This window comes from Mytilus galloprovincialis, chromosome 14, assembly GCF_965363235.1.
Source record: "Mytilus galloprovincialis chromosome 14, xbMytGall1.hap1.1, whole genome shotgun sequence".
Lineage (NCBI taxonomy): Eukaryota > Metazoa > Mollusca > Bivalvia > Mytilida > Mytilidae > Mytilus > Mytilus galloprovincialis.
Window position 1 is genome coordinate 22,973,995 of NC_134851.1, and position 14,161 is coordinate 22,988,155.

The 14,161-nt window shown below is 32.2% G+C and overlaps 1 protein-coding gene across 1 annotated transcript in view; it reads right to left on the reverse strand.

Moving 5' to 3' along the window:
- Nucleotides 1-3,276: 3,276 nt before the first annotated feature.
- LOC143058592 (uncharacterized) overlaps nucleotides 3,277-14,161 on the reverse strand; it is a 147,815-nt gene continuing 136,930 nt past the window's right edge. Inside the window, exons 125-134 of the mRNA XM_076232075.1 lie at nucleotides 13,732-13,887; nucleotides 12,039-12,224; nucleotides 11,393-11,479; nucleotides 10,591-10,919; nucleotides 8,625-9,217; nucleotides 7,785-8,176; nucleotides 7,129-7,341; nucleotides 6,556-6,719; nucleotides 5,854-5,965; nucleotides 3,277-5,174 (exon numbers count right to left, since the gene is read on the reverse strand). Coding sequence (XP_076088190.1) covers nucleotides 4,983-5,174; nucleotides 5,854-5,965; nucleotides 6,556-6,719; nucleotides 7,129-7,341; nucleotides 7,785-8,176; nucleotides 8,625-9,217; nucleotides 10,591-10,919; nucleotides 11,393-11,479; nucleotides 12,039-12,224; nucleotides 13,732-13,887 — 2,424 coding nt within the window. The 3' untranslated portion in view covers nucleotides 3,277-4,982. The remainder of the gene's footprint in view (nucleotides 5,175-5,853; nucleotides 5,966-6,555; nucleotides 6,720-7,128; nucleotides 7,342-7,784; nucleotides 8,177-8,624; nucleotides 9,218-10,590; nucleotides 10,920-11,392; nucleotides 11,480-12,038; nucleotides 12,225-13,731; nucleotides 13,888-14,161) is intronic.

The following is a 14,161-nucleotide window of genomic DNA, read 5'->3' on the forward strand; positions in this document are numbered from 1 at the left end:
ATGGTGGTAATTGAGTGATTTTTATGTGCTGACTTTGTTTAGTTTCTAACACTCTTTCGTAACATATAAGTCATGACCTATAATTGAGATGCCAGGTTGAATGTAAAAATATCTAGTCAGCACAATTATAAGAATTTCAAATCCCCTGTTTTATCCTTGGGTTGTTTTTTATATCAATATTTTGGTCTGGAAAGAAATGAAAAAAAAATAACCTAGCCCAAGGCAGAAAGGAAAGAAATATTTCTGCCCTATAACAATTAATACTTTGTAATTTATTTCGGTGATGATAAAAAATGATCTCAAAATGTGTGTGTGTGTGTGTGTGGGGGGGGGGGGGGGGGGTTTGGTAATTAAGATTCCATGAATATCAAAAAATTTTGTATTGGTTTTCCTGAGATCACCCCTAGTTTTTTGGTGGGGTTCGTGTTGTTTATTCTTTAGTTTTCTATGTTTGTTGTCTTTTTCATTTTTAGCCATGGCGTTGTCATTTTTGGTGGGGTTCTAGTTGTTTATTCTTTAGTTTTCTATGTTGTGTCATGTGTGCTGTTGTTTGTTTGTCTTTTTCATTTTTAGCCATGGCATTGTCATATTTGGTGGGGCTCGTGTTGTTTATTCTTTAGTTTTCTATGTTGTGTCATGTGTGCTGTTGTTTGTTTGTCTTTTTCATTTTTAGCCATGGCGTTGTCATTTTTGGTGGGGTTCGTGTTGTTTATTCTTTAGTTTTCTATGGTGTGTCATGTGTGCTGTTGTTTGTTTGTCTTTTTCATTTTTAGCCATGGCGTTGTCATTTTTGGTGGGGTTCGTGTTGTTTATTCTATAGTTTTGTGTGCTGTTGTTTGTTTGTCTTTTTCATTTTTAGCCATGGCGTTGTCAGTTTGTTTTAGATTTATGAGTTTGACTGTCCCTTTGGTATCTTTCGTTCCTCTTCTATTGAAATAAATTTCCTAAAAAAGAGAGAATATCAATACTACCATGAATTTAAATATAAAACCTGAACCGATGATTACGAGAAGATGTCTTTTATGATTTTATGTTGTTTTAAACTCATCTACTTGTATTCATTTGACACTATAATATACGTTTTGTGTTCATGGTATTATGGAAAAAAAGAATGCAAATTAACATTTAATGAAAAGAAAATTTGATGAATTTTATCTAAAAGTCTTCAGGGTACCATTAGAATATAATTTACTGAAACTCGGAGACATTGTACATCTTGCTTCTTGGAGTGGGCATCCCTATTTTCACAAAATTAATTTTTGTAAACACTTTCTCCAAGGATTTTTTTTATCTTTACTGTTTTGTCCTCTACACTTTAAAGTACTCCATTAGTGGCATCCATTGTGTGGCTCATGGCAAGTCATACTCCTATAGTGGCATCCATTATGGTTCATGGCAAGTCTTGCTCATTAAGTGGCACCCATCATGTGGTTCTTGCTTCTTTAGTTGCACCCATTATCAGGCCTATTGGAAATCATACTTCATTAGTGACATCAGGTGACTTCTTGCAAGTCCTGCTCTTTTATTGGCACCATCATGGACTTTTAGCAAGTCTTGCTCCTAGAGTGGTACCATTATGTGGCTCATGGCATCAATGTGAACTATAAATATGGGATTTTGAAAAATCATAGCAAATTCGTTTTTATCACCATTTTCATAAAACCAACACTATTTGATAGAAAAAAGATTAAGCTTTAAAATTATATGTCAATGTCACATCTATTTCTATATGACAGGAAATGGACCACCGTGATGATTTTTCATATTATTCATCATACTTCCGCCTGAGCCAGACATGGATTATAGCTCTGCGGGTGCTCTGCGGGTATCCCGATTGATCTCGAGCCGCGTTTCCATTCCTTTTAGATATACAATTCCTTGGTCAAAGTAACACCTTCAAAACTAAGCTGCCATTTTGTTCAGTCAAGTTCGACACCGACGAAGTTGGAAATAACAGAAAAGAAATATATACAAAGACTTACGATTGGGATTGATTGTGCCTTTTTATATACATGTACGATGTTATTCATTTATTTTTTTGTAAATACTTTTTTTTATACTAAATCGTTTGGTAATGCAGTTTGCCATTATTAAGCGTTGCCGCAAATTACCATACGCAACAGCAAAACTGTTCCTTCCTTTTTTCTCGAAGAGCAGTAGTCTATAGGTCGCAAAAGTATTCCTTTGGTGTTAAAATCCATAAAATGCGAATGTGGGAAAGTTTTAACTGTTTCTAATTAGAAAATTTATTGCATCTCTGCATAATTTAGCATTAATTAACAGGTGAGCTGGGCGTTATTTATTTTTAACATCTTAAGTATGTAAGACACAAATTAGCTTATCATTAATACATGAAATATTATACCTGCAAATTAGAACATCCCGCATGCCATTGTTTATTATAACACCTGTAATCTAAGTTCTTTTATCTAGATAATATACTGCAGTTGTTTACTTTTTTCTTCCCTTCATAATGATTTATTAACTTCTTCCTTTATCAGTCATATTTCACAATTGAAAAGTCATTTAACTACATTTTTAAAATTTCCTTTATTTTGCATGAAAACTATTTAAAACTCGTAAAATGTCCGATATCATCTGATTGTGACATACGTTCATGAAATATCAAGATAAAAAAAAAACTAGAATAAAAAGGTTTTTTATAAGTAACTTTGCATGTGGTTGTATTGTTATATTTTTTTCTTGGATTAATTTATTTTTGGTTTTATGATTTATCACCTACTATACCGCGTTCATACTGCACAACGCAACTTGCACAATGTAAGTACCATTACTCTACAATAAAATAGGTATTTCGAATTATCTTCTAAAAAAAACCAATTATGATTTATTTTACACCAAGCAAATTGAAAAAGAATGCCCCTCAGAAGGATTTTAGTTTATTATTTTTTATTACAGAAACATGCCTAAGAAGAAAATAATATCATTGTCAAGTTAGATAACTAGTGTCAGATTAAATGACCACGTTCGATAACTTCTACCAGATAAGTAATGAGCCAGTTAGAGCGATGGGGTGTAATCAACACCCAGTAAGCAAGAGATGCATCATAATATTTTCTTTGAAGTCGGCCGTGTTTCCATTCCTTTTAAATATACAATTCCTTGCTTTGACCTATAATGGTTTACTTTTTACACATCGTGACTTGAATGGAGAGTAATCTCATTGGCACTCATACCACATCATCTTATTTATATATATTAAAAGTTCGTCAAAATGTCAGGACTAACATGCTATAAGTAAATTAAGACTGTCAATAAGTATGCTCTATATTTATTTACCTAAAAAAATAAGCAAAAAAGAAAACAAAATAATAAGTGATGAAATTACAAAATATGTTATTAGTGTTTAAATTCATGATGTCCAACATACATATACCGGTATATGAGAAAAAGGATGTACAACAAAGAAAAAATCAATGGACCAGCCATTGTGACACTATAAATATGTATAAACAATTTTAGTCATTAAAACATGGTGTGGATGGAATGTCAAACAAGTGGACGGAAAATATCTACAATTCCGATAATCTACAAAAAATGTGTTTTCCATTTGGTCAAGAATAAAAAATAAAATAACAGTGCCATTTCCAGGGGAGTAAAGTGTGTTCACACCTTTAAAAGTGGAAAGAAATACTACTGTTTCTAACAATTTATTTAAATATTTTTTTGGCATAACATCGTTTAATTTTTTTTTAAATCTATAATACAAATACGGAAATAACACCTCCCCCACTTTTTTTTTTAATCCAGAATCTGCGCTGGATAAATCACAAAATTGTTATCTTGAGCAACTTATTAATAATTGCATATACATTTTTTTCAATTGTAAAGACATAAAATATAAATCTTAAAATCTGTAAAAATCTCTGAAATTAAAATAACTATTGTTTTGGGGTTCTATAACGTTATTTGTAACCAATGCCCTTTGATTACTTTTGGTTTTGATTTGATTTAAATTGTCCAAATGAAAATCACATATAAACATATATATTGCAAGAGAAGTATTGCAGATTTATTATTATTATATTAATCATGATTGCACATTATTGGAGGCTAATTTTAACCTTTGTCATCATAAAAATCATTTAAAAAAAAATATGTTAGTAAAAGTACTTTTTGATTGGAGCTTCAAATTGAAAGCAATATTTGATCAGTACCATTAAATTGTTAACAATAAATTTACTGCAGAATGTTGAAACAAGATATTTTGCAGCAAATAAAAGATGATTATCAAATTTAGGTTTTTGTTATTCTATAAATAACTTGAATGTTTTTGGTATATAAATATATAAATATAAATCTGTCTGAAAATTTAACAATCTAACAAACAGGAAATATTTGTAATGCAACCTTCCCCACAAAGGTTAACATTAAAAATATTTTTCCTAACATCATTGCATAAATATATAACAAAAATTGTCACTTGAAAAAAAAAAGTAACCTAAGAAAGGGACATAACTGGACGGAAAATATTCATTGTAACGTTTGCAATGCAACCTTCCCCACAAAGGTTAACATTGAAAATATTTATCCTCAATTAAAATTCTTTGTATAAATACATGAAATAAAAAATACATAAAAAATCCACTCATTTAAAAAATTAAGTGAACTAGAAAGGACGGGAAAGGAATGTCAACTATAAACAAGGGACATAACTGGGGATGGAAAATATTCATAAATATCACAGAATGCTTTTTAGACAAGTTTTTCGTTTTAACAAAATTCTCCTCATTTCTTAAATAGCTGCATAAAGTTTATGAATATAACATTCAACATTTCAAAATATTATCTAAATCCATAATTAACACTCAAAAATTATTATTAAGTACAAATGTATTACAATTATGATGGAAAGCTCTTGCATTTTGAATCATTAAGTTTCTCTCCAAATATTCAAAGTTTCTCAACAAGTAATCTGAGTTTTCAAAGTTTGTGTAAAAGTCAAAATTGAAAAACTGAAATTATCGCTTTTTTGATTTGAGTTCTTTCTCCTTCTTTGTGATATCTGCTTCAGTATAAGCAATTCTCTTCATCAGGTCTTCTTTTTTGGCGAGGAGTGAGACAAGTTTTTCTTGTTCCGTGGGAAGACGACTATCGTGAGAGTCTGTCATGCTTTTGATACCTTCTCGGATCTCTGCTTCATTCTTCATTGTCTGCAATAGAGATGGGTAATGAATTATATATTTTTTTGTGAGAAACAAATATCAATCAACTATAAAGAAGGCCTTTTTAGAAAAAATCTAATAAAAAAACACATATTAACTAAATAAAAATAAAAAATGTAACTTCTCATTTCTAAAAATATCTCCATCCCTGTAACAATTTCAAGGGAAATAATTTACTCATTTCTGTTTTGTGTTTTATAGAATAAAATATATATTAAAATAATAAATGCTTTGATGAGAAGTTCTTGATGCCTTTATTTCAATTAGTACAGTAACTAGATACCAGAGCCCCCTCTCTTATTTTAATTGTTGTACAAAATAAACTCTATTTTTCTGAATTAACCCTGTGAGATGTTAAATCTTATGATGAGAGGTTCTAATAGTTGGTGTGTTTCACTATGTATTTAGTTTGTAACACTGACTTGTTTTCTCTCAATCCATTTATGACTTTTGAACACCAGTATACTACTGTTGCCTTAATTTAAAAGGTATGTACACATAAATTACTAAAAAAATCTTTCAACCTCTTAAAAATTTCCAATTTTGATAAGAGGAACTTAGATTATAAACAAGCTATAGTGCCAAAGGCAGTCAAAATAGGGGAGGATTTTTAGTAGAAATCAGAAGCACAATATCATAAAAATAAACAGTTGTTCAGAAATTATACCTGTGCTAATTCTTCATTTAGACTGTCATTTTTGGTTTCAAGGTCCATCAACTTTGAGTCCAGTAGATCTCGTGTAGACCCAACAGGTGGTGGAGCTATCTGCTTCTTTGGACTGAAATAAAAATACGAATTTGGTAAGCATTTTAATATAACCTAAGGGAGATAATTTCATTTCAAAGCTTAAAATTATCGGGGTTCATTTCCACACACACAAAAAAGATGACATACGAACTTCACCGAGACAACATCTTTTCAAATACGATTAAAATTATTCAAGTTTATTCTTATTAGAATAAATTCTTATTAGAATAAAAACCAGTATGAAGAAAAAGGTGTATTTAGGTTTCAAGGACCATAACTCTGCACAAAATTATCAGACCAGATCAAAATTCGATTTTGATTTGTATCCTGTCATTATACAACTATAAAATAATTATCAAATCAATAACCTCAAGCATGATGAAAAAAAATGTGGAAAAATGATTATTCAAGTGAAAAATATCAGAATTTGATTTGTAACTTGTCATGATGGAAATATATACCAACTATCAAATCAATATCTTCAAGCATGATGATGAAAAGTGTGGAAAACTGACAGACAGACAGACAGACAGAGTGCAAACCTAAAGTCCTCTTAGATTTTGTCAGTAGGGAACTAATAAAAAGAAAGGATGTGATTATACTTTTGTCAAGATAACCTACCTGGATTTTGGTGAAGTCAGTGGACTTTTGAGTCCTCTAAGTTCTGCCATTCTGACACTGACAAAATCACTGGTGGTCATGATTCCTCCCTTGGCCATTAAGTACTGTCGTAATCTGGCATTACTGGCAAGACTTTCTGCACCATACAGTCTCTGTGACATCCTCTGTACAAACAAACAAAATATAATGTACAAATTTTGTATTTTTCACCAAACTAACTTGACAAAAAATAATTAAAACAACTTTTTACAAACAATTACAATGAACTATACAAAATCAAATAAATTTTAAATATTTCATTGATGTTTTATTCAAGGTGAGAACGAAGGTACTTCACTTAATATCATACCTTAAAAATATAGGACAATATCAATAAAAATTGTATACAATGATTTTTAATACGTTCTTAGACTTATCACCAATTTTTTTTTAAAACATTTAAGCAAAATAAAGTCCCCAAAATGTTGACAAAATTGTGAATTTATATTATTTTTTATTCAACAGAAATTTTAGAATATCCCTGCACAGATTTTTAGTGCATGAAAACTTTTAGTAGAGGAACTTGAACTTTACCTGTTCAGAGAAATCAAGTTGTGTTGGTCCTTCAACTTTCATATCTACAAGATCTCCTATCACATTCATCTTCTCGTCAGCACTCCTGGTCTGACCCAGGGCTGATTCCAGTGCAGTACGGGAACCAACAGAGGGTGCTCCCATCATGGATGATGCTGCAGATGAGCTATTAGTTCTTGAGAAGAACATATCTTGGCAGACTACTCGTAATGCCTGAAAATTAAAAAAAATAAAATGAAGTTCATCTACGATAACCAGGCTAAGCTGAATATATTTTTTGTCTGATTTTTGACAAATAATATAATGATGGCAAACTTTTTCTCCATTGTCCTAAAATCGCAGTAAAAAATGCATGAAATCAGAATTTGTATTTTGATGGGTTGCCATTCCATTCACATATACTCAACATCTTTTTTTTAAACTTTACATTTATACAGAAAAGTTTAATCTTTTAGGTCAAACGTCCTACAACTGAAAATTGCAAGTTTACAATCCCATTTGGTTATATAGGTCTTGGCATTTCTAAATATCTATAAAATTTGTGGCTTTGAATTGTTTAGGTTTGAATATTTCTAATGAAAATCTATCAAGAAAAGCTGTTATGAATACACCAAATATTGCAAGTGTTGTCTTAATTTGTATTTTCTATTAATTACCTTGTAGAATTCTCTCAAAAACAATGTATTTGAATCATCTGTCATATCGCCCACTTTGATATGAGCAAGTGTGTGTAAAATCACTACCACAAATTCACCAATGGAATCCATCCTCTCACGACGAACAAATATAATCCTACGACCATTTTCATAAAAGACAGAGTTCCTGAATGCATTCTTTCCGTAGTTGTTTGGTGGAAGATTTGATGCCAGAAGGAGGCTGACATCAGGTGTGCCGATACTTTGATGGAGTAAGCGGATGACGAACACACCATAACGATAGATGACGAACTGACTTGGTGTGATGTTGTTGATGTCGACTGGGACAAGGTCACCTTTACATTGCCATTGTGCATCCTTGACATCCATGTAAGCCTGGCTGTAATCACCTCCTGTAAATAGAAATAGATTGAAATTAGTCTTTTATTCATCACCTCCTGTAAATAGAAATAGATTGAAATTAGTCTTTTATTCATCACCTCCTGTAAATAGATTGAAATCAGTCTTTTATTCATTACTAACCTTTTATGAATGAATATACAGTTATGGTTTTGCTAATTGTTAAAGTTTGTACAATCCCCTATAGTTTATAACATCTATGTTGTTTAAACTCTGGTGCATAGTTTATATCTCATTGGTAATTATAGAATATCTCTGTATTTCCATATGTTGTTAAAATTATTTTGACCAATCTGGCTGAGCCTTGTTTAAAAATTATCATGAATGATAAACTATGAATTCATTCAAGATCGCTAAACTTTACTCATAAAATTACTGAAATAAAAAGACATTTCTGTTTCTATAAGCAGTTGCAAAAATTTGAATATCAAAGCTACTTACCCATTATTTTATCACTGGTGGCTCCACCTTCTGGTGTTTTATCTAACATCTCTGCAAGGTCATTAATCTGTTTAAATAGAGGAGACATCATTAACATATTGACCCAGTCTTGTTCCTGGTTTCCTGTTGACACAAAGGAGCCAGGGGCACCAGCACCACTAGGTCCACCTGGAGAGGAGTCAGAGCTGCCACCTACTGGAGGCAATCTACTTGTGAGGTCATCTTCTGCTTGTAATCTGGCTAAATCTTCACGATGTTCAGCATCCATGTCTAACAATGATTCTTTCTCTAACTTAGCCTTATTGGAGTCGATACGATTTTTCTTCCTTGCATCCAATCTAGCTTGGAGGTTAGCTTTGCTGCGAGCCTGTTCTTCCTCCATGTTTGATTTCATTTTGTTGATATGTTCTTGATGTTCCCTCAGCAACCGTTCCTTCTCATCTCCATTGACATTCATCTTTTTGATCTCATCTTGTTGACGTCTATCACGTTCCTCAATTTGTTGTTTACGTAATCTTTCTTTCTCTGCCTCTCGATCTTTCTGTCTCTGCATTTCTCTACGATGTTCTTCTTCCATCTCTCTTTCCATATTCCTTTAAAAGATACAGATTTGGATATAGATGTAATGAACAATATTAACTTTTTGTTCCTAATTCTTACTGAATAATCATTGAAATTTTAGATTAAGATTCTATAATAGTCGATAGAAAGAAAGGAATCATCAAGTTAGATGAATTGATCAAACTAATAAAATAAAGGAAATAATTAAAAATGCAAATTTTTATATTTCCAATACAGTTAAAAGAGGATTCATGGAAAATCTCATAACAAGAAGTTGACAAGTGTATATAAAATCTTCCAAAGGAGATCCGCCGAGGTAAACTGCAAACAAATAATCATTTAACATTCATACAAATACCATTAATGCAAAAATTTTCAGATGTTTTTACTTTTGTAAATATTTTGACAATTTCAAGCTTTTAAAGGAGTAGGTCCAGTAAGACCCTTTTTTGACCCCAAAATATAGCAGTTTTACAAAATTGTTCAAATGTAAAATTTTAGTTATTTATTGGAAAGTAGAATGCTTCTGCTACATAAATATTGTCTGTTTCTGACAATACAATGCACATATATCGGGAACTAGCATCATTAAGTCATGCTAAATTACTAATTGTCACAATTTTAGCGTTTGAGTTAAATTTTAGACGGTTTCCGTCGTAAATGAAAGTGGCCACATTTGTGTTCATTCTTAATATTGAAATGTAAGTTGTATTTGATGATAATACATAACATATATAAAGGTTGAGGATGAACACGGATGCGGCCACTTTCATTTTTGACAAAAACCATCTGAAAAGTGACATTTTTGGCATATCTAATAGATTTTTTATATTTGAGCTTGAATCAGACCGTTTTTGATGACTTAATCCGTTAAAATCTATCACATAAACTAATTGAATCAACTGAAATAGACACTTAAGTGTTTAAAAAGTGTCGAAAATCTTCCATCCGATGAACCTAAAAATTGAGGCCAAATCAACCCTTACCGGACCTACTCCTTTTGATAAAATTTTTTCATGTAGAATTTCCTGAAATATGAACAGTTTAAGATCTCACATTTGGACTTCTGTTGTATAATCACATAAGTAAAGCACAAAAAATCTTTTCATTTTTTTTAATTTTAATTAACAAGAATGTGTTAACAGTACACAAATGCCCCACTCGCACTATCATTTTCTTTGTTTAGTGAACCCTGAAATTGGATTTAAAAATATAATTTGGCATTGAAATTAGAAAGATCCTGTCACAGGAAACATGTATACTAAGTTTCAAGTTGATTGGACTTCAGCTTCATCAAAAACTACCTTGACCAAAAACTTTAATCTGAAAAGGGACAGACGAACAAATGCACAGACCAGAAAACATAATGCCCCTTTACTATCTTAGGTGGGGCATACAAACTCACTTAAATTGCTCCATCAGTTTCCTTTGTTTTTCTTCCTCTCTTTGTTTCTGTTCAGCTTTACGTCTTTCATACTCCTCTTGCATCTTTTTCCATACATCGTCTTTATAACGCTTAGCCTCATCAGTAGCTGATCGTGCATCCTCCTGGTATTTTTTATAGAGGGCGTCTTTAGGTGAGTACTGTTTCATGGCATCGGCTAGTTCGTTGAGTTGTTTTTCTTTGAGTTGTAATCGTGCATGAGTTTCCTGGATTTTCTGTTGTGGTGTTGTTTCCTTCTCAGCTTGTTCAAGAAGTTTTGTTGTAACATTGTCAAAGTCCTTTAGTTGTTTCTGTAAAAATTATAAGATTTTTTTTTATAAGATTTTCCTAAAAGTATATCATATGTACCAGATTTTGAAGCTATCAATAAAGTATGATGATCTTTTCTAGTGGTTCTGTAACACCAAATAAATGACTTATGAAAATTTGAAGTACACTACAGTAAGCTTAATTATGGTCTTTCTAAATTAATGAAAGTTTCTTTGATCACCCCTGTCTAAGGTGGTGTTCCTGTTGCTCAGTCTTTAGTTTTCTTTGTTCGTTTTTTTTTTTTTTGCAATGGCATTTTCAGTTTTATTTCCGACTTACATGAGTTTAAATATCCTTTAGTATCTTTCGTCTCTCTCCCATAATCTCAAAATCTAAGATTTATGCTGAGAAAATCAAGAGGTTCCAGAAATCAAAAGGAGCGACTAAAAAACGTTCAAGGGTGGTGCTCCTGACCATATTTAACTTTGTGGAACATACAGAATATATATCTTACCTCTTGTTGTTTCCTCAGCTGTTCTTTACGAAGAGCCAGTTCTTCAGGTGAAAGGTCACTGCTGTCAGCAATCAGATCCTTCATTTCCTAAAAAATCAAATGCAAAACTATTTATAGCTTCATTTAGGTCATTTTTACATTTTTTTTTAAATTTGCTATTTAACCAGTCAGCAACAAATGCAATTATTGAATGATTAAAAAAATAGATGTCACATTGTGTCCATGTCCATTGGACACAGATGATGCCATAGCTTGCATATAACCTTATAAAGGGGCATAACTCAAGAACAGTAAAAGTGACACCACCCAAATTTTGACCTAGATCTGTGTTTTTTGGTAATATGAATTTTGATTAAATTAGTTTCCAAATATTTGGTAGAGGCAAACTCAAGTTAGAGAACAGAAACCAGTTTTGAGACGTGAGTACGGACAAGGTTACACTTAATGACCCATCCAGTGATGGCTGAGTCATAAAAATAAATGAAAACCAACCTCCATATTATTCTAAACCTATTTCCTCCCATACATACCTCAATTGATCTCTAAAAATTTAAGCAGTTATGAAAAAATATAACAGGTTTGCATACAAGCCCCATTGTAACTTTATTGGAGCAGTTGCCTCTTCAATTTCTGTACCAGTACATACCTGTTCAAATACAGCTAATAATCTGTCTCTTTCTTCATTTCTTCGTGATTCAATGTCTGCACGAGCCCTGCGACGTGCTGCTGCCAGTTCACGTGCGAGTTGGTCTTCCAGGTGAATAGCTTCCTTCAAATGTCTCTGTCTGAGTACTGAGTATATCATGTTTTCTGCTGTGTCATCATCTTTTCCCTACAAAACATATTTTCCATTATATTATAACATGTAATAAAATTGAGAATGAAAATGTGGAAAGTGTCAAAAAGACAACTACTTGACCAAGGAACAGAAAACCGCAGAAGGCCACAAATGGGTCTTTAACCCAGCAAAAACAAGTGAAACTGCGAGCTACTGCTCACTGATGATACCCCCGCCGCAAGTGGATAATATTAATAGTGTAAAAATATGCAAGTGTTCGGTAAACAGGAAGTTGTCGAGTGATGAATCTGAAAACGCATCACACGGCATAGCTGACTTATATAAATCCTGAAACCAAATTTCAGAAATCCTTGTATTGTAGTTCCTGAGAAAAATGTGACGAAAATTTTCAACTTGGCTATCATGTGTAAAATCATACAAGTGTTCGGTAAACAGGAAGTTGTCGAGTGATGAATCTGAAAACGCATCACACAGTATAGCTGACTTATATAAATCCTGAAACCAAATTTCAGAAATCCTTGTATTGTAGTTCCTGAGAAAAATGTGACGAAAATTTTCAACTTGGCTATAATGTGTAAAATCAGACAAGTGTTCGGTAAACAGGAAGTTGTCAAGTGATGAATCTGAAAACGCATCACACGGTATGGCTGACATATATAAATGTTGATACCAAATTACAGAAAGGGTGGATGTGTAGTTCCTGAGAAAAATGTGACGAAAGTTTCATGGGACGGACTGACTGACGGACGGACGGACTGACGGACTGATGGACGGACGGACTGACGGACAGACAGAGGTAAAACAGTATACCCCCCCTTTTTTAAAGCGGGGGTATAAATATTTCACTACGGGTTCAGCGAGCCCTAAATAAAAATGTTCATTTGTTTAGTGAAAATGGACTTCATACTAAACTTCTGTGCTTCATACAAAATGTACTTCGGTCAACGCTTTTACATCCAAATGAAGTTACGAAAAGAAGCATTCAATTCTTAATTGAAACTTTTGCTTTAAAAGGGGAGATAATCATATAATTAAGTTTTATAAAGGATTGTGTAGGACAGGATCAATAATTCTAATTTCTACCAATTGTTCCATTATATTTATATTTGGATGCAACGTTTCCAAAAATGGTAATTGTTTATCTCCCATTTTTGGCCATTGTTCAACAACTGCAATAACTAACAAGGGTCTGAATGAAGATCCTTCAATTCTGTATTCTTATTTATTTAGCTACATTTCCCTCTTCTTTTAAAAATTAACCTCATACTCTCTAATTCTTTATATTTTAGCACCCCACTATTCTCTTTTCTTACTTTTTTAGGACAATTTTCAGCTATTCTTTATATTTTTTGTCCTTTGTTCTTCACGATTTGTCTACCATATTAATCTCTACTCTGTAAACCCCAGACAGACACACATTAATGAATTTACCGGATACATGTATATGTGTAATTAGAGCATTAAAACTCAAGTACTAATAAAATTTGTAGTTTAAAATGTATATTCCTCCTATATCTACTGGATAACCTCAAACACTAACCTTGACATTCTCAACAAGTGCTGACTTCTCAATAATTCTGGCTAGTTTCTCATTCAGTCTGTCTCTCTCTTGTTGTTGGCGAGCCAGTTCTTGTTCTCTTTCTATCCTGTGTTTATCCTCCAATGTCTCTGCTCTCTTTTTCTGTCTCTGTTTTATCTATTTAAAATATATTCTTATGTAATTAATATAATCTTGAGTAATTAAAAATATTTATCAATTATAGAAAGCTCTTTACCTCATAGCTTAAAGTCCTCTGAATCGTGGAAACTCTCATCATAACATTTTCAAGTTTAAATTCAAATCAGTTGACAGATAGGGGTTTCTGTACATTGTTTGTGAAAGTAATTCTTACTCAATTTATCTCTTTCTTGACTTGATAATTTTTATTTACTCAACATGTGGTTCGTTTGATATCAGTTCTTCATTGGTT